This window comes from Pongo pygmaeus, chromosome 19 (assembly GCF_028885625.2).
Source record: "Pongo pygmaeus isolate AG05252 chromosome 19, NHGRI_mPonPyg2-v2.0_pri, whole genome shotgun sequence".
NCBI lineage: Eukaryota > Metazoa > Chordata > Mammalia > Primates > Hominidae > Pongo > Pongo pygmaeus.
The window spans coordinates 48,410,023-48,431,913 of NC_072392.2; the positions used below are offsets into that span (position 1 = coordinate 48,410,023).

A 21,891-nucleotide genomic window follows, 5' to 3' on the forward strand; every position below is an offset into this window, starting at 1 on the left:
ACCTAGCCCGGTACTCAGGAACCCCTCTCAGGGGTGCGCGAGCAGGGCCGGAATCAAGAAGCCTCTTTTGGGGTGGGCGGGGACCGATCTTGAGCTCCCACTGCGGGGCACCGCCTCTTTTCCTCGCCGGCCGCCCGCTAGGAGGCGCTGGGGAGCTTGCAGGCCACCTGCGAGGCGGTCCCGCTCTCCCCACCCCTCAGCCCGCGCCCGGCGGAGAGACTACAACTCCCGGAGTGCTCTGGGAACGGAGCCGCGGGAGCTACAGGCGGAGGGACGCGAGGGCGGGCTTTCCGGGTGTGTGTTTCCGGCGTCGGCGGCCGCGGCCGGGGACGGTGTGAGAGCGGTAAGATGGCGGCGGCGGCGGTGGTGGAGTTCCAGAGAGCCCAGTCTCTACTCAGCACCGACCGGGAGGCCTCCATCGACATCCTCCACTCCATCGGTAAAGGTCGCCGCGCCGCCTCCCCGGCCCCGCCGGTCCCGCTGGGCTTATGTCGGTCGGCGGCAGCGGAGAGGGGCCGGGCTAGCCGGCTCTGGTGCTGCTGACTCACTGTGTGTGTGAGGGGGGCCGGGCCGGGGGCGCAGGCCGCTCGGAGCTCTCCAGAGCCCCCCAGGTCTCCCTCTTGTGGGAGGACTTGAGGCAATCCCCGGGTCCCCTCGTCGGCTGCTGACTCACGGGGGGCTCAGCGTAGGGTGGGAGAGTGGGCCGGGCCGGGCCCCCATCCCTCCCTAGCCGTGTCCCCGGCTCTGGCCCGCACGAGCTGGTCTGGGACCCGGAGCAGTGCCGGCCGGCGTACTTGTCACGGACTGGTCCTAGAGTCTCTACTTGAAAGGCTTTGGCGAAACCAGCTTAGGACGGGCATTTCCCGCCGTTGTAATCAGCACAGCCTGCTCTGGGTGGGAGCGTGAGCGCTTGCTCTTCTCTGGGAGTTTCCTTCCACGGGACGCTGGGAGCTGCTACTCCTCAGCCCCACGGCAGAAAGCTCCACTAAGAGGAGGGTCTCTTTCAGAATGTGGGAAATTCAGGGGTGACACACACCTCAGATTGGCATTTGGTTTGTGGAGGTGGCCGAGACGCTCATCTGCCCTGTGTAGGGTGTAAGAGTGAGGTGTTGGAGCGGGACCGCCTGGCTAGAGGAGGTGACTAATCTTCCCAGACTCCCTGTAGGGGTTGGAAGTGAGTTAAGGGAGTTAGTTGTCAGCCGCGGAGTTTAGGGAATTCTTCGGAACGGGTCGGCTGCATGTTGCTGGAAAAATTAAAATTTCTTAACACTGTAATACGATGGTCTTACACCTGCACACAACAGGAAAACTGAAATGGGAACCCCAGCCAGTCGCTTCCGGCAGCTTTCTGTTGGGATTCAAGTGTGAACAGAAATTTATAATGACAGAGGAAGACTTTAATGTTTACTCATAAAGGATTCAATTAGGGCTTGGACCAGCTCTTCACTGCACATGTAATGGAATCTTTTTAGTGTAGTTTGGGAAGATCTGAATTGGCTCAACAAGTAGTATGAGAATGCACCTGTATGTGGGACTTGGAAGATGTTGGCATTTGACTTAGTGTGTTGAATTTTGATATTCCAGACCTGCACGGAGAAAGGACAATGACAAGATCTTGATACTTTATCATTGGGGATACTAGAGAAGGAGAGGAAGTGGGCGTCAAGATGTATCTTTGAATGATATTGGTAAAAGGTGTTTCATTTTAAAAGTTCTGATCTTAGGTTAGTTACTTCTGCGGAACCAGAGTCATCTCAATCACCGTTACATGGGTATTTTATTCTGAGTACACACTATTATTTAGTACTAATGTGAGGAGCATGAATTTTAATTGTCTGTGTCTAGTGCCTAATATTTTGTCTTTCATAAAGTAGAAATTACGTCAAATATTACAATTAGAGTATCTCCTCTTGGCCCACTATTCTAGGGGAAAGCTTCACTGTTAGAGCAAGCTTGAGTCATGATGGTTGACGGCCTTACTTTTTCTGGACTCCATCATGGAGTATCAAAATCTTGGTTTTTGTCAAGTCATGATGCTTTGTAAGAGTAGTAGTAACTAGTGGTGATCACTACAAACTTGGAGAGGCTATTCCATGTTTGAATGTTAAAATAGTTATTAACTGTTGAAAACAGGACAGATAGCACAAAGTTATTTTAACAGACCTCAATGCATTAAAAAGTGGCAGTCTTTCCTAAGTGTAGCTGTGCAGGATCTGGGGCTTTGATAGAGTTGCTTTTCTTGAATGGCTGTATAGACCTGCTTATCCCTAACACACCCATCAGCTGAGGCTTTGCACAGACCTAAAGTTTATTGAAAGGCTTTTGACTTATAGGCATCAGTAACTTGGTCAATTGATTTTAGTTTAAAATAAACGCACAGGCATGTTTAATATCTTCACATAAAATAGTGACTGGCACAGATCTTGGCACCATAAGTATGAAGGATTTGTTTTGTTTTAATTTTGCTTTAACCAAGTGACCACAACAGAAACTTAGTGTATGTAGGTAAGCAAAATTCTGCTGGGTAGAATGAAAAGGCACATTTAAAATCAAAGAGAAGAATCTTTTTTTTATGATTTACATGGAGCATATTCTATGTATATATGATCTTTTTTTTTCCCTGGCTTAGAGTTTTTTTTTTTTTAAACTCTAGAATTTGTCTTTTGGTAAATATGTTTGAGTTTGTAATGAATCTTATGAGGGTGAAATTTCCCTCAGTCTTCATTTTTTGGTCAGAATTTTAAGAGGGTTTGCATTTTCCTCTCCCAGTGAAGCGTGACATTCAGGAAAACGATGAAGAGGCAGTGCAAGTCAAAGAGCAGAGCATCCTGGAACTGGGATCTCTCCTGGCAAAGACTGGACAAGCTGCAGGTAAGTGCTACACATGGATTGTACCTGAAATGCTCAGTGAAATTCCTGTCTTTTGTTGGAGTGAAGAATCATGGGACTGATCAACAAACTGAATTCAGCTTTATTTGCTTGGCAACTGGTTGAGCTTCAGTTTTTTAGCAAGCAATTAAGTGGCCTTTAAACTCACTTCTTTCATGGTAGTTTAGTTTTGCAAATGAGAGACAATCTTATTTTTGTTCGGATATAGTGATTTCTGATTTGTTTCTGGTTTTTGAATTCTCACTGTATTCCCTTACATAGAGGCAGTAACAGTCTTCAATAATTTCACTGAGCAACTCTGATGTATTTAAGATAGATAACAACTTTAAGCACCTGATTTAAAAATGACAAAGGATTTTGTATCCAAGTGACTCACTGTCATTTTTTTCTGATAGATTCAGAATGAGAATGAGTAAGACATTAAATGGAGCCTTCCCAAGACTTCTCTATTCATACCTAGGACTTTGTGCACATCATTGCTCAAACATTCTAGTTGTAATTGAACCATTGACTGATTAGATTTGACATAATATTCTGATGATGGGTGTGTCCTTGGAATGAGAAGGGAGTCCTTTTGATCAGGAAGGACTTTTTACCAGTAAAGTGGTAATAGTATTTAGAGAGAAGTCTGTTTGAACTTAAATGGGTGATTTTTTGTCAAGTTTAAAGTGAATTTAGAGCTCATTTGATTAGATGTGATTAAGATCTGGTAAGTGACCTCATGAATTATTTTCCCTAAAATTATGTTGTTGTTCAAGAGAATGATGGGGCTTAGTTAGCACAACTTCTTCAACTTGAGAACTAAAGATTTTTTTTTCTTTTTTCTTTTTCTTTTTTTTTTTTTGAGACGGGGTCTCGCTGTGTCACCCGGGCTGGAGTGCAGTGGTGCGATCTTGGCTCACTGCAACCTCCGCCTCCTGGGTTCAAGCGATTCTCCTGCCTCAGCCTCTGGAATAGCTGGAATTATAGGCACATGCCACCAAGCCTGGCTAATTTTTGTATTTTTAATAGAGACGGGGTTTCACCATGTTGATCAGGCTGGTCTTGAACTCCTGACCTCATGATACACCCACCTCGGCCTCCCAAAGTGCTGGGATTCCAGGTGTGAGCCATTGTGCCCAGCCAGTGATTTTTTCAATTAAAGATAACTAACTTATTAATTATTAGGCTCAGTCTATAGAGCTGAATAAAGATGTATGAAATTGTGAGGATGTGTTTACATGGGCCTTATATCTTACTTAAAACATCATTAAGTAGCTATGAAAAGAACCATCCATAATGGTTTTTGAGTGCTATGAACTCTTTTTTTTTTTTAATTATTATTTTTTTTGAGACAGAGTTTTGCTCTTGTTGCCCAGGCTGGAGTGCAATGGTGCGATCTCGGCTCACTGCAACCTCCGCCTCCCAGGTTCAAGCGATTCTACTACCTCAGCCTCCCGAGTAGCTGGGATTGCCAGCATGTGCCACTATGCCCGGCTAATTTTGTATTTTTTTTTTTTTTAGTAGAGGTGAGGTTTCACCATGTTGGTCAGGCTGGTCTTGAACTCCTGACCTCAGGTGATCTACCTGCCTCGGCCTTCCAAAATGATGGGATTACAGGTGTGAGCCACCGCACGTGGCCAAGTGGTTACTCTTTTAAACACATACATGGTTTAACTTAATTGAATCCTCGAAACAACTTGAAGTAGGTACTGTTACCATTTTACACATGAGGATACTGAGCACAGAAAAGTTAAATAACTTACCAAAGCTCATTCAACTAATAACTGGTAGACCTAGGATTTGAACTCATGTAGTCTTACTTCAGAGCCCATATAGCCACATGACATCATGGTTATTGCTTTCCTATAACTGTCTACTTAAATGAGTTATCATTGGTTGGTGGTGTCTTTTCATCTTAGGCTGACTTCCTTCCTATTTAACATACATAAGGATTCCACTTGTCTGTCAGTTAATTTGAGCTTGGGGGGTTCCAAAACAGTTTTGATATCCATGCAAAATATAATAAGGTAATTTTTCTGAATTATAAAGCCAACTGAAGTGATGTGAAAATTTTTTTTGTTGTTAGCCAGGCGTGGTGGCTCATGCCTGTAATCCCAGCAATTTGGTAGGCTGAGGTAGGAGGATCCCTTGAGCCCAGGAATTTGAGACCAGCTCTGGCAACATAGTGAGACCCCGTCTCTACAAAAAATAGAAAAATTAGCTGGGTGTGGTGTTATGTGCCTGTAGTCCCAGCTACTCTGGAGGCTGAGGTGGGAGGATTGCTTGAGCCGAGGAGATTGAGGCTGTAGTCAGCTATGGTCACACTGCTATGCTCTAGCCTGGGTGACAGAGCAAGACCTGTCTCAAAAAAAGATTTTTTTGTTGTTGAAATATCCAAATTTCTACTTTCCTCCAGTGGCATGAATTAAGAACAGTGTGTGGTATATAGTCAACACTTCAGTAATTTTCATCCAAAAATACTGTTTTGCTTGAAATTCCTATTTTATATGTGTTCTCCCCTTATTTCTTGCCCTTCCTGCCTTGTGACCTGAGAAGTTTAGAAGTGTACTGCTAAACCTATTGGAATTTAATAGATGAATTATAAGAACTTTCAAAAACATTTCCATGTTACTTATTGTTTTCTAAGAAAGTTTGATGAGTATAGGTATACACAATGGGAACTCTAAGGAAGTGTTGAGGCTTACATATATTTAGCTGTCTTTGCTATTAATGATAGATAGGTTTGTATTGTTTGCTCCTGAGAACAGAAAATATGTCTGTTCCATTAATGTTCAGTTTTGTTTTTTATGCATTTAATAAATGCATAGCATTGTGCTAAGTATTCTACTCAAAAATTTAAGATAGGATCCCTGGCCAACAAAAATCACTTGGGGATTACCAAATAAAACAATGTCTGATGTGTAATTGTGATTGCGAGTAGTGTTAGTAGTGTTGAGCATCATCAGACATGATGCCTTGGCTCAGGATTTCATAGCCTAAAACTTTTAAAAGGAATCTGTTGAGTTCTGTGAGGTCCTGCCTCAGGCTCCCAAGTAGCTGGAACTACAGGCGCCCACCACCACCCCCGGTAAATTTTTGTATTTTTAGGAGAGGCGGAGTTTCATCATGTTGTCCAGGCTGATCTCGGGCTCCTGACCTCAAATGATCCACCCACCTCTGCCTTTCAAAGTGTTGTGATTATAGGCATGAGCCACTGTGCCTGGCCTTTTTTTTTTTTGAGACTGAGTCTCACTCTGTTGCCCAGGCTGGAGTGCAGTGGTGTGATCTCGGCTCACTGCAACTTCTGCCTCCTGGGTTCAAGCGATTCTCGTGCCTCAGCCTCCCCAAGTAGCTGGGACTACAGGCGTGAGCCACCATGCTCGGCTAATTTTTTTTTTTTTTCTTTTAGTAGAGATGAGGTTTCACCATGTTGGCCAGGCTTGTCTTGGACTCCTGACCTCAGGTGATCCACCCGCCTCGGCCTCCCAAAGTGCTGGGATTCCAGGTGTGAGCCACTGCGCCCAGCCAAGTTCTGTGAGGTTCTGACAAGGAAAATCTGGTCATATAATTACAAATAGTCCCAGTAAGAAAAGGAGGAAGTCAGTATGATTTTATGGGACTTAAAAAAAAAATTAACTCAGTATGTATGAAAATGGAAGGAAACAGGAAATACAAACAACAATGAATATAAAACAGTAGTAGACTAAAACAGATGATGAACTGAGTCTGAAAAATGGCAGGTGGGCACAGTGGCTCACACCTGTAATCCCAGGACTTTGGGAAGCTGAGGTGGGAGGATTGCTTGAAGCCAGGAGTTATGTGGACCAGTTTGGACCACATAGCGAAGGCACTATCTCTGTTAATTTTTTTTTTTTTTAAAGCAGCATGGGTAACATAAAGAGACCCCATATCTACAAAAAAAATCAAAAAATTGACTGGGTGTGGTGTTGCATGCCTGTGTCCCAGGTACTTGGGAAACAGAGGCAGGAGGATCACTTGAGCCTGGGAAGTCAAGGCTGCAGTGAGCCACAATTGTGCCATTGTACTACAGCCTGGGTGACTGAGTGAGGCTCTTTCTCAAAAAAAAAAAAAAAAAAAAGGAAAAAAGAAAAAGAAATGCAGGGGGACAACCAAGCAATCATTTGCTTCTCTCTTGGGGTAAGAAGGATAACACTCAGTGCTTAGAGAAAATATTGTAATGCTAGCAGGTGTTAGAAAGGCAGACTGCTTAGCTCATATTTCACTTCTGCCTTTTCTAGGAAGGAAAATGATTTTCAAATTGCGAAAGATAGAAATAACAGCAGAAAGAGATAATTAATGGTAGGTGAGAGAAGACAGAACAGATAGTCTCTGTAAATAAGTTCAGGTCTCTAGGCTCTAACAGTTTCTTTTATTATCAAAAAAATAGTTTTAGCAGATGTAACTATAGAGCCATATATTTTTCTGAGAAAAACCATGGAGAGGTATAAGGAAACTGAGGCAAATGTTATCTTGCCTTTCAAGAGGGTAATGCAAAGAATAGATGTATTCACTGTGTGCTGCACATTGAAATAAAGAAATTAAAAATAAAGAGTAGACACTATACATGGTCATCAGTGGTAGAGTTCTGGGACAGATTATTTGATAAGGAGATAGTAATCTCTTAAAAAACAGTGGATTTATTGTGAACAGATTATTCCAAATTCACCTTAGTTCTCTCTGTTTTGTTTTGTTTTTTTGAGACAGAGTCTCACTTTGTCACCCAAGCTGGAGTGCAGTGGCACAACCTTGGCTCACTGCAGCCTCGACCTCCTGGGCTCAAGCAATGCTCTTGCCTCAGCCCCCCCAAGTAACTTGGACTACAGGCCTTCACCACCATGCCTGGCTAATTTTTGTAGAGAGGGGGTTTCGCCATATTGCACAGGCTGGTCTTAAACTCCTGGGCTCAAGCAATCTGCCCGTCTTGGCCATCCAAAGTGCTAGGATTATAGGTGTGAGCCACTGCACCCAGCCTAGTTCTCTTTTTGGTTAGCTTTATCAGACCCATAGATTTTCAGGGGTCTGCATGCCACCTGTTTTTGTAAATAAAGTTTTATTGGAACAAAACCACGCCCATTTGTTTCCACATTGTGTGTGACTGGCTGAGTTCAGGACCTACTACTAAGACCATATAACCTGCAAAGCCAAAAAAATTTACTATCTGGCTCTTCACAGAAAGAGTTTGCCAGCCTCTGGATTAGAGGAATGATATAGACTGCATATCTGATGTAAGCAGGGTAGTTGAACATTTGCCATAATATTAATATCACAGGTACAGGTTATGAATTTACAATGGGCTGAATAACTGTATCCAAAACATGTTAATAAATGGATCATTTGTCAACCTGAAGGGAAGTCTTCAGGCATTGTGTCATGAGGATCTGTCCTTGTTTTTCTGGTCAGCATCTGGAATCATGGTTAAAGCCATTTCAGAAGGGATATTTATTTTTGTAGATGACTCAGTACAGTTAGAAGACAGAATTAAAATTCACAGTTATTGCCAAAGCCAGGAAGATTAAATTCAGTTGCGATAAGGATTAAGTTATATACTTAAAGTATTTTTCAAAACAGAGGAAGTTGGGGGAATTACCTGTTTTGACAGTAGTCTATTAAAAAGGACTTTAATGGGCTCAGTCTGAACAAAGAGAGGTGTTAGAAAAAGCAAAACATGCTATCTTGTGTTACATATCATGGCCAGATCAAGAGAATTAAATTGCCTCCTGGTCTATTGTCAGACCCTACCTGGAGCAATTGTTTTCATTTCTGGGTACCACAAAATACCACAAGTAGTACCTTTACAAAGTAGAGTTTGTTCAGAGGAGAGCAACTAAGTTACCTAGAAACAAGGACTTTGGAGGAACAGTTGAAATAGCCAAAGATGTTAAGCTTGGATAAAGGGAAAATTAGGGAAATGTAAATGATAATTCTCTTTAAGTATTTAAAGCCATGTGAAAGAAGGTATAGATTTGTGTTTTGTGTTTCAAAAAGGAATAATTTGTTTTGGCCAACATTGGAATAGGCTGCTTTGTGAACATTTCTGCGACTAGAAATCATTCAGAATTGTTCAGGCACAGGAGGAAATTCTGTGGGAGAAAGGGACGTTGCTTCAGACTACTTTTAAAAAGCTATCATTACATAATATAATTGAAATAAATGCAAAAGGAATTTGAGGGGGAGAATCACTGTAGACTGGAGTTACATGGAAAACTCAATAGGACTTCAGATGGACCTAAAAGGAAATATAAGATTTATATAGACTGAGAAGATGGCAAGACATTTCAGATGGGATTATGGCATTAGTGCCTCTTGAAAGCAGGAGTATATACTGTAGTCTTGTGCAGAGGTGAATGAGGTGGCAGAATGGCAAAAAGTTTTAAACATTGGTAATCAAAGGTCATTACTGGGGAGTAAAGGGAAAAGATGAACTTTTCTACTCTATATCAAGTTCTTAAGTACCGGACACAGTCCCATGCATTCTCTGACTATTCAGGCAGATGAGGATTTCAGGGCCTTGAATTAGCATTCTCTGGAGGGTGAGGTTTGCTTGCCCTGAATTAGAGTTCTCAGGAGGGTGAGTCTGCAATTGGAGAATATTAAAGAGGCAGTGGCACTAAAGTAATTTTAACCCACATTCCAAAAATACCTCCTTAGTTGTTTAGTTGAGACATTCTCTAATTTTTACTATTTGACAAGCATATCTCTAGTTTATTGTTTTGAAAGATGTTTCTTTAGAGTTCATATACTGCCCTCTTCTATATAGGGGGGGAAAAGCTCTATGATGGATCCCTTTTTTGGTCATAGTTTAAGACTTAGGTTTTGAAGATTAATGAGGAATTTAAAAGAGATATAGCAGCACTTTAAGGGCAAAACACTCTTCTATGTGAAAAGTTTATTCAGAAGAGTGCCAGGGAAGTGATAATGCAGAAAGGCTAAACTGGGGAGCACTGCAGAAAGACAGGAAAAAGGAAAAATCTCTGTCTAAGGGGAACAGCTGAAGCAGACTTGGAAGTTAGAAAAAAATTACTTCTATAACCTGATCATATTTATTGGTTGTGAGGAAGTAATTTTGTGAAGGTGGCAGGGACACAGCATATTTCATGTTCTAGAAAACTGCTTTTTGAGATTATGAATACTTTGCTGTTTATCTTTCATTAAGATGGATAAATGAAGCAGAGACATGAGCTTTTCCTGGAACTTCATAGTAATCCAGTGGCTGAGTAGGGAACAGAATGCAAATTTGGTATATGATGTTAACTTATTTTTGCTATTCTGCTATTTGCTAGGAATGCTTTAAACTCCTAGTAAGTTTCACTTAGACTGATTCCAGTGATGTAAGTACCGATTTTTATGACGTTGGGTCAGTTTCTTAAGTGGGTATTTTGTCTCAAATGTTGATGTTTACTTCTCTTTTTGAATTGCCTTTCATACAGAGCTTGGAGGACTCCTGAAGTATGTACGACCCTTCTTGAATTCCATCAGCAAGGCTAAAGCAGCTCGCCTGGTCCGATCTCTTCTTGATCTGTTTCTTGATATGGAAGCAGCTACAGGGCAGGAGGTAAGTGATATTAATGACAGAAAGTAGACAATATGGAGAAAAGTTTGTTTCCATGAAAGAAATGCCTGCCTGCACTTTAGTACTAATGTGGAAGGGAAAGCTGGGAGGACAGCGCAGGACTTATCATGTCAGTTTCTCTTTGTTACAGGGCATTTGATACTTTGGGTCTGTTCCATGCTTTGCTTTGTAAGTGGAGATTGTCAGTGGTCCCTGGAATCCTCATTACATCAGGGTCACAAACTGATTCTTGTCTTTGAGGTATTGTATTGCCACACCTTTGTAATGTTTTCTGTGTCTGTGGTACCTTTCATCTCGTGTCACAAAGCTCCTTCTGAGCACTAATTAAGTCTTGTGGTATTCCTTCTTAGCATGTTTTGTACTGCATATATGCCTTTATTGAGGGGTGAGCATCCATCCATTTGTGTCTCATTGTGCAGAAGTGACTCTGGTGTTCCTGTACGTGTCCCACAAGTTCAGACTAGACCCTGAGCTGTATTAAAGAGTGCTTCTCTGTAATCACTGAATCTTCCAACCTTCTCAAAGATAACTGTATTTTCTGCAATTCAGGAAGAGACACATACCAAAATTAAACATCATTCTGTAAAAAGTGGCAGATTCAAGCAGGGTATATTGTCATTGCTTGAATCTGTTTGTAGGAAGAATATAGTTGTTGTTTTTCTTATGGATATATTGATCAGTACTCATTGAGTGCCTGCTACGTGTTAGGCACTGTTTTAGGTATTGGGGATACAGTTGTAAAAACACAGTCACTGTTATGAGGATTATTTTTTAATGGGGAAGGCAGGCAGTAAACAAATGTAAAATGTCAGATAATGTAATGGCAGAATTGCTAGTTGGTTACATGTCTGATTGTTTGCTGTAGCCTCTGTGGGTGTGAAAGGTATGAAAGGCCATAGTAGCATATTGAATAAATGGGAATTTCAGAAACCTAGGACACGTGGATCCTACTTTGGAATCATACCTTTTGTAAAATCTGGCTTTAATGATTCTTTGAATCCTGATTTAAACACTATATACTAACTTTATTTGTAGAAAATTCATTTATAGAGCAGTCTTCAGATTTATGTCTCTGGCAAAACTGTTTAATGATAGTATATAAAAAGTTAGATGGCTATTTTGAATTAAAGTGTCAGTTATTATAATGAAAAAATTAAAAATTATTTAGGGTATTAGTCTTATCTAACTTTTTTTAAAATTATACTTTAAAAAACTCATGAGGCCGGGCGCAGTGGCTCACGCCTGTAATCCCAGCACTTTGGGAGGCCAAGGCAGGCGGACCACGAGGTCAGGAGATTGAGACCATCCTGGCTAACATGGTGAAACCCCGTTTCTACTAAAAATACAAAAAATTTAGCCGGGTGTGGTGGCGGGCGCCTGTAGTCCCAGCTACTTGGGAGGCTGAGGCAGGAGAATGGCGTGAATCCGGGAGGTGGAGCTTGCAGTGAGCCGAGATCACCCCATTGCACTCCAGCCTGGGTGACAGAGCGAGACTCTGTCTCAAAAAAAAAAAAAAAAAACTCGTGAAAGTGGTACCATCCTTTGTTTGAAATAGAGTACCTTAAAATAGACTGATCAGTAAATGTTAATTTGAAACTGACTGATAAATGTTACTTGGAAGTTTTTGGGCAGAAAAGTTAATTATGGAAGCTGCTCCTTTTTGCACACTGAAGTTTCTGAAATTATCCGTCCCCATAACCTAGAGCTCACTCAGCGGATAGAACAGCATTTGTTTTTTTTTTATTGGCGATGGAGTTTCACTCGTTGCCCAGGCTGGAGTGCAATGGCGTGATCTTGGCTCACTGCAACCTCCGCCTCCCGGGTTCAAGGGATTCTCCTGCCTCAGCCTTCTGAGTAGCTGGGACTACAGGCATGCATTACCATGCCCGGCTAATTTTTTTTTTTTATTTTTTTTGAGACGGAGTCTCGCTCTGTCGCCCAGGCTGGAGTGCAGTGGCACGATCTCGGCTCACTGCAAGCTCCGCCTGCCAGATTCACGCCATTCTCCTGCCTCAGCCTCCCCAGTAGCTGGGACTACAGGCGCCTGCCACCACGCCTGGCTAATTTTTTGTAATTTTTTAGTAGAGACGGGGTTTCAAAGTGTTAGGATGGTCTTGATCTCCTGACCTCGTGATCTGCCTGCCTCGGCCTCCCAAAATCCTGGGATTACAGGCGTGAGCCACTGTGCCCGGCCCTAATTTTGTATTTTTAGTAGAGACGGGGTTTTACCATGTTGGTCAGGCTGGTTTTGAACTCCTGACCTCAGGTGATCCACCCGCCTCGGCCTCCCAAAGTGCTGAGATTACAGGCGTGAGCCACTGCGCCTGACTTGCATTTGTTTAATGATCATTTCTCCTATTCCTTTGTGGAAATCCATTCGAGTTCTCTGCTATAGTTCGCTAGTAGGATTTCCTGGCCTTTGTCATATGGCTCCCTGACTGGTTAGGCTCTCCCTTAACTGTGGTTATATGTTGTCATTGTTCATTGCACATTACATTTATATAAACTAAAGACCTTTCTTCCTTTCCTTAGAGTGAAAGGAAACACTTTTAGGCATTGTATCATTTTATCATCAGTGTCATTTTAGTTTTTAGTAAAGGCTATTTTTGTTTTTTGAGACAGCCTTGCTCTGTTGCCCAGGCTGGAGTGCAGTGGCAGAATCTTGGCTCACTGCAGCCTCAACCTCCTGGAGTCAAGTGATCCTCTTGCCTCAGCCTCCTGCTTAGCTGGAACTACAGGCACGCACCACTACACTCGGCTAATTTTTGTATTTTTGTAGAGATGAGGTTTTGCCATGTTGCCCAGGCTGGTCTTGAACTCCTAGTCTCAAATGATCTGCCTGCCTTGCCCTTCCAAGTCCTGGGATTACAGGTGTGCAGCACTACGCCTGGCTAAGGCTGATTTTTTTGATGGTTAGCAGCTTTGCTTTTATCATGAACCAGAGTCTTATTCCACTAAGTAGGACTTCTTTTGGTAATTTTTGTGGATTATAGGTTATTTGCTTGTTTTGGAGCAAATTGTGAATCATCCAGACTGTCTCACCTGCACCTCAAACTCAATATGGGCAACCTCAACATCCAACCATTTGTTAAATTTTGTCAATTCAGCTTTCTTCATTATCTGCCTCTCTACCTCTTTTGTATTTGTTCTCTCTCTCTTTTTTTTTTTTCTCCCCCCCGAGATGGAGTCTTGCTCTGTCACCCAGGCTGGAGTGCAGTATTACGATCTTGGCTCACTGCAACCTCTGCCTACTGGGTTCAAGCAATTCTCCTGCCTTAGCCTCCCAAGTAGCTGGGATTACAGGTGCCTGCCACCACACCTGGCTAATTTTTGTATTTTTAGTAGAGACAGAGTTTCACCATGTTGGCCCGGCTGGTCTCGAACTCCTGACCTTGTGATCTGCCAGCCTCGGCCTCCCAAAGTACTGCGATTATAGGCGTGAGCTACTGCGCCCAGCCATGTTCTCTCTTTACAACTACTATCTAGTTTGGTTCTTAATTATTTTTTACTTGGCTACTGTAAAAGCCTCATTCCATCATTGTCAGAGATACCTTACCAAATAGCCCTCTGATAATTTTATTCCTCTCCCTCTTCTCCCACAACTCAAACCTTCAGTGGCTTTCCATTGCCTGCAGAATTAGATAATTAATGGTTTTCTATAATACAACCTACTGCAACCTACTGCAGTAGTCTAATCTCCGAGGACTCTACTAAGTATATCAAATATGTCAGCCATGTTGGATCCCTGGCTGTTTGCTGAGCAAGCCTGTATGACCTTCATGCTGTACCTTTCTCTTCCATAATCTTATCTCAAGTTCTACCTCCTCTGAACTCTTTCCTTCCTGACTTTAATGTGGTTTTAACTCTTTCAGTGACTCACGTTGTATTTTGTACATGCTCTATTTCTGAGTATTCTGCCTTGTATGACAATTGCTTTACACTTGCCTTATCTCCTTTACTGTAATACAGTCTCACTCAGGTGAAGCACTATGTGCCTTGCAGTACCACAGAGCCTTCCTCATTCCCAGTACAGTTCAAATTCCTTAACCATGGCTACCTCTGACCACATCCACTATACTAGTCTCCTTTTACTTTCTTTACAGCTGTAATTACTGGCCTTATTGCCTTATGCTTCAAACTGTCTGGGGTTGGGACATTTATATACATATGGATTGCTGTCAGCTTGATCTTAATAGGGTTTTTTTTCTTTACACTGTTTCAAGTCTTCGCTCACATCTTACCTCCTCAGAGACTTTCCTTGATCACCCTATCTTTGTTCCCTTTTTAAAAATATTTGTTTTTTAAAAAAATTAGGTGTGGTGGTGCATGCCTGTAATCCCAGGTACTCAGGTGGCTGAGGCACAAGAATCGCTTGAATCCAGGAGGTAGAGGTTCCAGTGAGCCAAGATCGTGCCACTGCATTCCAGCCTGGGCAAGAGTAAGAAGAGTGAGACCTCTGTCTCAAAAAAAAAAAAAAAAAAAAAAAAAAAAAAAAATATATATATATATATATATATATATTTTTTTTACTTATATACTCTTAAGTGTTGTATCCCCAGCACTTAGAGTACTTTGGCTTGAAGAAGCTGCATACCTATTTGTTGAAGGAATGTATGGACTGTGCCTGTGCCTTCCCTATAGTAGATGTGCGGTGGTATGCTCACAGCTCACTGCAGCCTCAACTTCCTGGGCTCAGGTGATTCTCCCACCTCAGCCTTCCAAATAACTGGGACTACAGGTGCACACCATGACGCCTGGCTAATTTTGTTTGTTTGTTTGTTTGTATTTTTAGTAGAGATGGGATTTTGCTGTGTTGCTCAGGCTGGTCTCAAACTTCTGGGTTCAAGTGATCCTCTGGACTCGGCCTCCCAAAGTGCTGGGATTACAGATGTGAGACACCATGCCCAGCCAGGAAATACTTTGTTGAATTAAGATCTGAGTTTATTGAATTGAAATGTAAGCATGGGGTGTTATTACTGCATTGGTTTAGGTAACTCAAGGTCTCTGACTTGGGGAAATAGGATATAATTTTTATTCTTAGTTCTTTTTTCTTTTTGAGATGGAGTCTTGCTCTGTCTTCCAGGCTGGAGTGCAGTGGTGTGATCTTGGCTCACTACAACTTCTGCCTCCCTGGTTCAAGTGATTCTCCTGCCTTAGCCTCCTGAGTAGCTGGGATTACAGGTGCACACCACCACACCTAGCTAATTTTTATATTTTTAGTAGAGATGGGCTTTTGCCGTGTTGGTCAGGGTGGTCTTGAACTTCTGACCTCAGGTGATCCGCCTGTCTCGACCTCCCAAAGTGCCTGGTTTATAGGTGTGAGCCACCACACCCGGCCTTGTTCTTAGTTCTTTTAAAATTTTTTGATTGGGTTTTGGGAAAGGCTAGACAAGCAAGTCATAGGTGGGAAAGAATAGACAAGCAAGACATACCATGGCTATCATGGTAGTATTGAGGCCTGAGGCAAAATGGGAAGTTTTATTTATTTTATTTATTTGAAATGAGGGTCTTGGTCTGTGGCCCACGTTGGGGTGCGGGGTGCAATCGTAGTTCACTGTAACCTTGAACACCTGGGCTCAAGCATTTCTCCTGCCTCAGCCTCCCAAGTTGCTGGGACTGCAGGTGTGCACCACTACACCTGGCTAATTAGAACAATTTTTTGTAGAGATAGGGTCTTGCTATGTTGCCCAGGCTGGTCTCAAACTCCTGGCCTCAAGTGATCTGCTTGCCTCAGCCTCCCAAAGTGCCTGGATTATGGATGTGAGTCACCGTGCCTGGTTTAAATAAGACGTTTTAGAATACTGTTAAGACAGCTAGAGTTTTGTGTTAAGGAGTTTGGTACTGAGAATATGAGGGAGGGGATTTCCCTTGCTTTTTTGTATTTGAGGACTAACTATAAGACAGATATATCTGGCTGGGCGCGGTGGCTCACACCTGTGGTCCCAGCACTTTGGGAGGCCGAGTGGGCGGATTGCGAGGTCAGGAGATTGAGACTATCCTGGCTAACATGGTGAAACCTTGTCTCTACTAAAAATACAAAAAATTAGCCAGGCATGGTGGCGGGCGCCTGTAGTCCCAGCTACTGGGGAGGCTGAGGCAGGAGAATGGCGTGAACCCGGGAGGCGGAGCTTGCAGTGAGCGCCACTGCACTCCAGCCTGGGTGAGACACTGTCTCAAAAAAAAAAAAAGACAGATATATCTATAGAACCATCTTCAGCTTGCTATTCCCAAAGTTGGTATGATTCAGGTTATGATCTGTTCATTTAAATGCAAGGTTTGGAGCCTAGAAAGTGAGGGCATGTGAGTCGGGGAGTGAGAGAGTGAGGATGGGTTGGTTGGCAAGGGCTGGGGAGTGGAAGAGTAAGGTGAAGAGGAGGGAAGGAAGACTGAACCAGACTCTTGCCAAATAGTGAACTCAACTTTCCTTCCAGGGATCTCTGGGGAGTAGCCTATGGGCAACTTTTCTGGTATAGTTTACCCAACTGAAACACAATAGCACTTTTTCTTTTTTTTGAGACGGAGTCTTGCACCGTCGCCCGGGCTGGAGTGCAATGGCATGATCTCGGCTCACTGCAACTTCTGCCTCCCAGGTTCATGTGATTCTCCTGCCTCAGCCTCCTGAGTAGCTGGGATTACAGGTGCACACCACCACACCCAGATAATTTTTTGTATTTTTAGTAGAGATGGAGTTTCACTATGTTGGCCAGACTGGTCTCGAACCCCTGACCTCGTGATCCGCCCGCTTTGGCCTCCCAAAGTGCTGGGATTACAGGCATGAGCCACTGCGCCCGACCCACAATAGCACGTTTTAAGAAACCTCTCTACTAAAAATACAAAAGTTACCTGAGCATGGTGGCAGGTGCCTGCAATCCCAGCTACTCAGGAGGCTGAGGCAGGAGAAGTGCTTGAACCCAGGAGATGGAGGTTTCAGTGACCTGAGATTGCGCCATTGCACTCCAGCCTGGGCATCAAGAGTGAGACTCCGTCTCAAAAAAAAAGGGAAAAGGAAAAAAAGAAAAAAGATATCCAGTTCATGTAAAAAAAAAAAAAATCCTTGCTGTAGGAGAAATATCTGTGATGACCTTAACTTAAGGCTGGGTTAAGATAGGTAGAGTACTGGAGTTAGGCACAAGTTCTGGTGCCAGCAGCAGATATATGTGATAGTCCAGATATTAACCAATTAGTAGTCCTTAGGTGAATTCATCTTATACAATTGTGATATAGCTTGCTTTTATTTTAGTTTTTCGTTCTGTCTTATTTTTGGAGAATTTTTATGAGGTCAGTTGAGTTTAGAGTTGGAGATTAGGTAGCCACCAGGGGGCTCCAATGAGGAGTTACAAAGGTTTTGCTGGTTCTCTTACTGGCAAATCCTCTGATGTTACTCTGATGTTACTGGCAAATCCTCTGATGTTACTCTGATGTTACCTGATGTCAGTTCACCTTAGGTGAATCACTTAGTATCTGGACTGTCAGGGAAATGGAGGCAGGTGAATTGCAGGAGTATAATTCATTGTTTCTTAATTAGTGATATACTTTAAGTGACCAAGCTCTATTCTAGACTAATGAATCAATAGCCCAGGCATTCTTTTTTTTTGGTAGATGAGTGTGGTAAATGATTTATTGAAATATAACTTACAGAGGAATATTTCTAAGTCCTAGGTATTCATTTTTGTGTCCTTTGAAAAAACTCCCTGGGTGAAACTGTTGGGGGGCATTTCTTACCCTTTCAAGTCGTGTAGAACTAAACACTTAAATTTCCTTTGCTAAGACTATTCAGAGAAATATTTTCAGTTCCATTTATATTAGAAATCTTACTTTGAATTTAGCTTTTGAGAATATAACTTAAAACTCTGCAATTGTAATAAAGCTTGCTTTTATTTTAGTTTTTGGTTCTGTCTTATTTTTAGAGAATTTTTATGAGGTCAGTTGAGTTTAGAGTTGGGGATTAGGTAGCCACCAGGGGGCTCCAGTGAGGAGTTGTAAAGGTTTTGTTGGTTCTCTTCCTGGTGAATCCTCTGAATACCGTGTATTGTTATCTGTTAATTTATTTATAGAGCTAGAATTTAGGATCTAAAAGTAGAAGATCCTGTCAATTTGGATTATGTCCCTGTAGTTTTTCCTTCTTACAGCATTTCTTTTCTTTTCTTTTCTTTTCTTTTTTTGAGACGGAGTTTCACTTTTGTTGCCCAGGCTGGAGTGCAATGGTGCGATCTTGGCTCACTGCAACCTCCACCTCCCAGGTTCAAGGGATTTTTCTACCTCAGCCTCCCGAGTAGCTGGGATTACAAGCATGAGCCACCATGCCTGGCTAATTTCTTCTATTTTTAATAGAGACAGGATTTCTTCATGTTGGTCAGGCTGGTCTTGAACTCCCGACCTCAGGTGATCCACCTGCCTTGGCCTCCCAAATCGCAGGGATTACAGGCATGAGCCACTGCGCCTGGCCAGCATTTCTTAAGAGAACTTTGGATTTATATAAAAACCTGTTGTATTAGCAATTAGTTCTCTGGAGAGCTGAGTTTGTCATTTCATTTCTTTTGCTCTTATGCTCTAGTTAGCAATCTTAATATAAAACTTGCAGTAACCAAAGTGATAGAAGATCTTCAGTACTTAATATTTACTTTGTCAAAGCTAGCATGTCAGGGATACCTGATGGCGTGCTAGACTGTCTAGCATTGAGTGCTGCTTTAAGTCAGTTACTTTGCACCTTACCTCACTACTTAGGTGGCAGATAGGAGTAGGGGTTCAGAGTGCCTTTAAATAAAGCTTAAAAGCGCTTTTACATGTTAGGCTAATTCTAATTTCTTTTTTTTTTTTTTTATTAAAAAAATTTTTTTAAGACTAGTCAAAGTACAGTAGTGAGAAGCAGGGAAAGAGTAGATCAGGAGCTCAATCTGTAACTGACTGAACAATTGAGATTACTCACTACCTTCAGACCAGCTTTTATCCCCTTTAATGCAAGCTAGGTTACTGTACCTGTGTGCTTTAAGAGTGATGATGAATTGATTGGTTGTACTGCTTAGAATCTGAAAGGGAAAAAGCCAGCTGGACCTTTTGAGTCTTAAAAGCAACTGCTAGGAATGAGGCATTCGTGCCTAGGATGAGAATTTCTCCCCTTTATTACCTGTGTATTATACATTACCATTACTATTTCTAACCAGGGAGAAATCTGTGCTTTAAAAATTCCTAATCTGTCATAGAAATCTACATTCCAGGTCTATACATGTTGTTTGGAAGTTCTTGTTCTCTCCTCGGTAGGTAGGAGTCTTGAAGATAGAGCTCTTTTCCTAAAAAACATAATCTTAAGCACAAAGATATTTTATGTGTAAAAAGCCAAGTTGATGCTCCATTATGATATAACTATTACACATTGAGATACTGTGGATCAGACACTAAATAGAGCAACGTGGATAATATGTAAGGAGGGAATTTAAGCTGTTCTCCAAAGCATGGTTTGTGGGAAGAATTTGAGGACATAATGTTGCGTGTACTGTCTCTCCTTATTGCAGGTCGAGCTGTGTTTAGAGTGCATCGAATGGGCCAAGTCAGAGAAAAGAACTTTCTTACGCCAAGCTTTGGAGGTAGGTTTTACATTAGTACTCATTTCGCGTCTCTAAGCATGAGACAGAGGGTGAATGTAAGCATTACCATCCTTATCAAAAGTATCTTCAGCAACTTTGTAATTACCTAGATACCGAAAGATTATTGATGGTAGCCCCGCTTATGAGAATTGCTCTGATTGAAGTTTTGAGACAGATTTGCTACTTGGCTCAGAGTAGTAAAACAACATGGTAAAGTTAACAGTCATTTGCTGGCTATGATAGGAGACAATACATTGGCTAGATCATCTCTTATGCTGAATTTGATGCTATCATCAGAAGTTGCATATTTAACAGTAACAGTTCTGTGACTGTAAATCTTTGATTTGTTTCTGTGGCTTTTTTTTTTCCCCCTTCAATCAATGCCTTTTCTCTTTCCTAGGCAAGACTGGTGTCTTTGTACTTTGATACCAAGAGGTACCAGGAAGCATTGCATTTGGGTAAGTAAGCTGGTAATAAGTCATCTCAGCTAGCTAAATGAATGTATTCTAAACCACCTGGCTACTCTTACTAATTACCTGTTAATAATTTATATTCTACTCACTTCTAAGAAGGATTTAAGGTAGCTTACAGTTCTGCATTTGTCATGGGAAAATGTCACTTGAAAGTTTAAAAAACTAGCTAGAGTTAATCTGTTAAATTTAGAGGACAAATGGGTAGTTTTAAGTTTACTTGAATTTAGAGCAGTAAAATCAATTCCATTTTAATAACTGAAATTTAAAAAAATGTGTATCTATATTTTGCATATAGTACTCTTTTAAATTTCAGATTTAGGTTTTTAAAGGCAAATGTTTGGCTTACTGTCCTATTTACTATATCTGCTTATATACTTAAAATCTATTTTAAAAATCAAGAAATTAATTGGGTACAAATATATTTGGAAGCTGGAGTGGCTAACTGAAGGCTTTTTCCTGTGTGGCCTTTAAACACCTTGAAATCTTCCCTGCTTTTTTTTTATTTTTATCTATCTATTTATTATTATTATTATTATTATTATTATTATTATTAGAGACAGAGTCTTACTCTGTTGCCCAGGCTGGAGTGCAGCAGTGTGATCTCAGCTTGCTGCAACCTCTGCCTCTCAGGTTCAAGCGATTCTCCTGCTTTAGCCTCCTGGGTAGCTGGGACTACAGGCATGTGCCTGGCTAATTTTTGTATTTTTAGTAGAGATGGGGTTTTGCTATGTTGGCCATGCTAGTCTCAAACTACTGACCTCAAGTGATCTGCCTTCCTTAGCCTCCCAAAGTGCTAGGATTACAGGCATGAGCCACCGTGTCCGGCCACTGCTTGCTTTTTATGAGTGGGTAGATCTGGACTATTTTTTCTGAACAAAAGAACATGGCTCTTATGATCTATTAGGTTGAAGAGTTTCCAGTATTCAATTTTTGGACTGCAAAAGTGGCAATTTCATATGGTTCAAATAGTAGCATTTAAAAAATAACTTTAATAAGATATGGTTCACTTACCATAAAATTTACTTTTAAAGTGTATAATCCAGTGGTTTTTAGTATATTCACTAAGTTGTACAACCATCACCACTACTTAATTTCAGAACATTTTCGGCTGGGCGTGGTGGCTCATGCCTGTAATCCCAGCACTTTGGGAGGCCAAGGCAGGCAGATTGCCTGAGCTCAGGAGTTCGAGACCAGCCTGGGCAACATGGTGAAACCCCGTCTCTACTAAAAATACAAAAAATTTGCAGGACATGGTGGTGCACACCTGTAATCCCAGCTACTTGTTAGGCTGAGGCAGAAGAATCATTTGAACCCGGGAGGTGGAGGTTGCAGTGAGCCAAGATTATGCCACTGTACTCCAGCTTGGGCAACAGAG

The 21,891-nt window shown here is 41.9% G+C and overlaps 1 protein-coding gene across 2 annotated transcripts in view; it reads left to right on the plus strand.

Annotated features, from left to right (window-relative positions):
• Nucleotides 1–247: 247 nt before the first annotated feature.
• PSMD11 (proteasome 26S subunit, non-ATPase 11) overlaps nucleotides 248–21,891 on the plus strand; it is a 39,034-nt gene continuing 17,390 nt past the window's right edge. The window contains exons 1-5 of one of the 2 annotated variants that reach the window (XM_054459982.2): nucleotides 248–439; nucleotides 2,770–2,871; nucleotides 10,320–10,444; nucleotides 19,972–20,043; nucleotides 20,444–20,501. In XM_054459982.2, the coding sequence (XP_054315957.1) occupies nucleotides 349–439; nucleotides 2,770–2,871; nucleotides 10,320–10,444; nucleotides 19,972–20,043; nucleotides 20,444–20,501 (448 nt within the window). In that variant the 5' untranslated portion in view covers nucleotides 248–348. The remainder of the gene's footprint in view (nucleotides 440–2,769; nucleotides 2,872–10,319; nucleotides 10,445–19,971; nucleotides 20,044–20,443; nucleotides 20,502–21,891) is intronic. The other variant, XM_054459983.2, reaches the window with a different exon arrangement.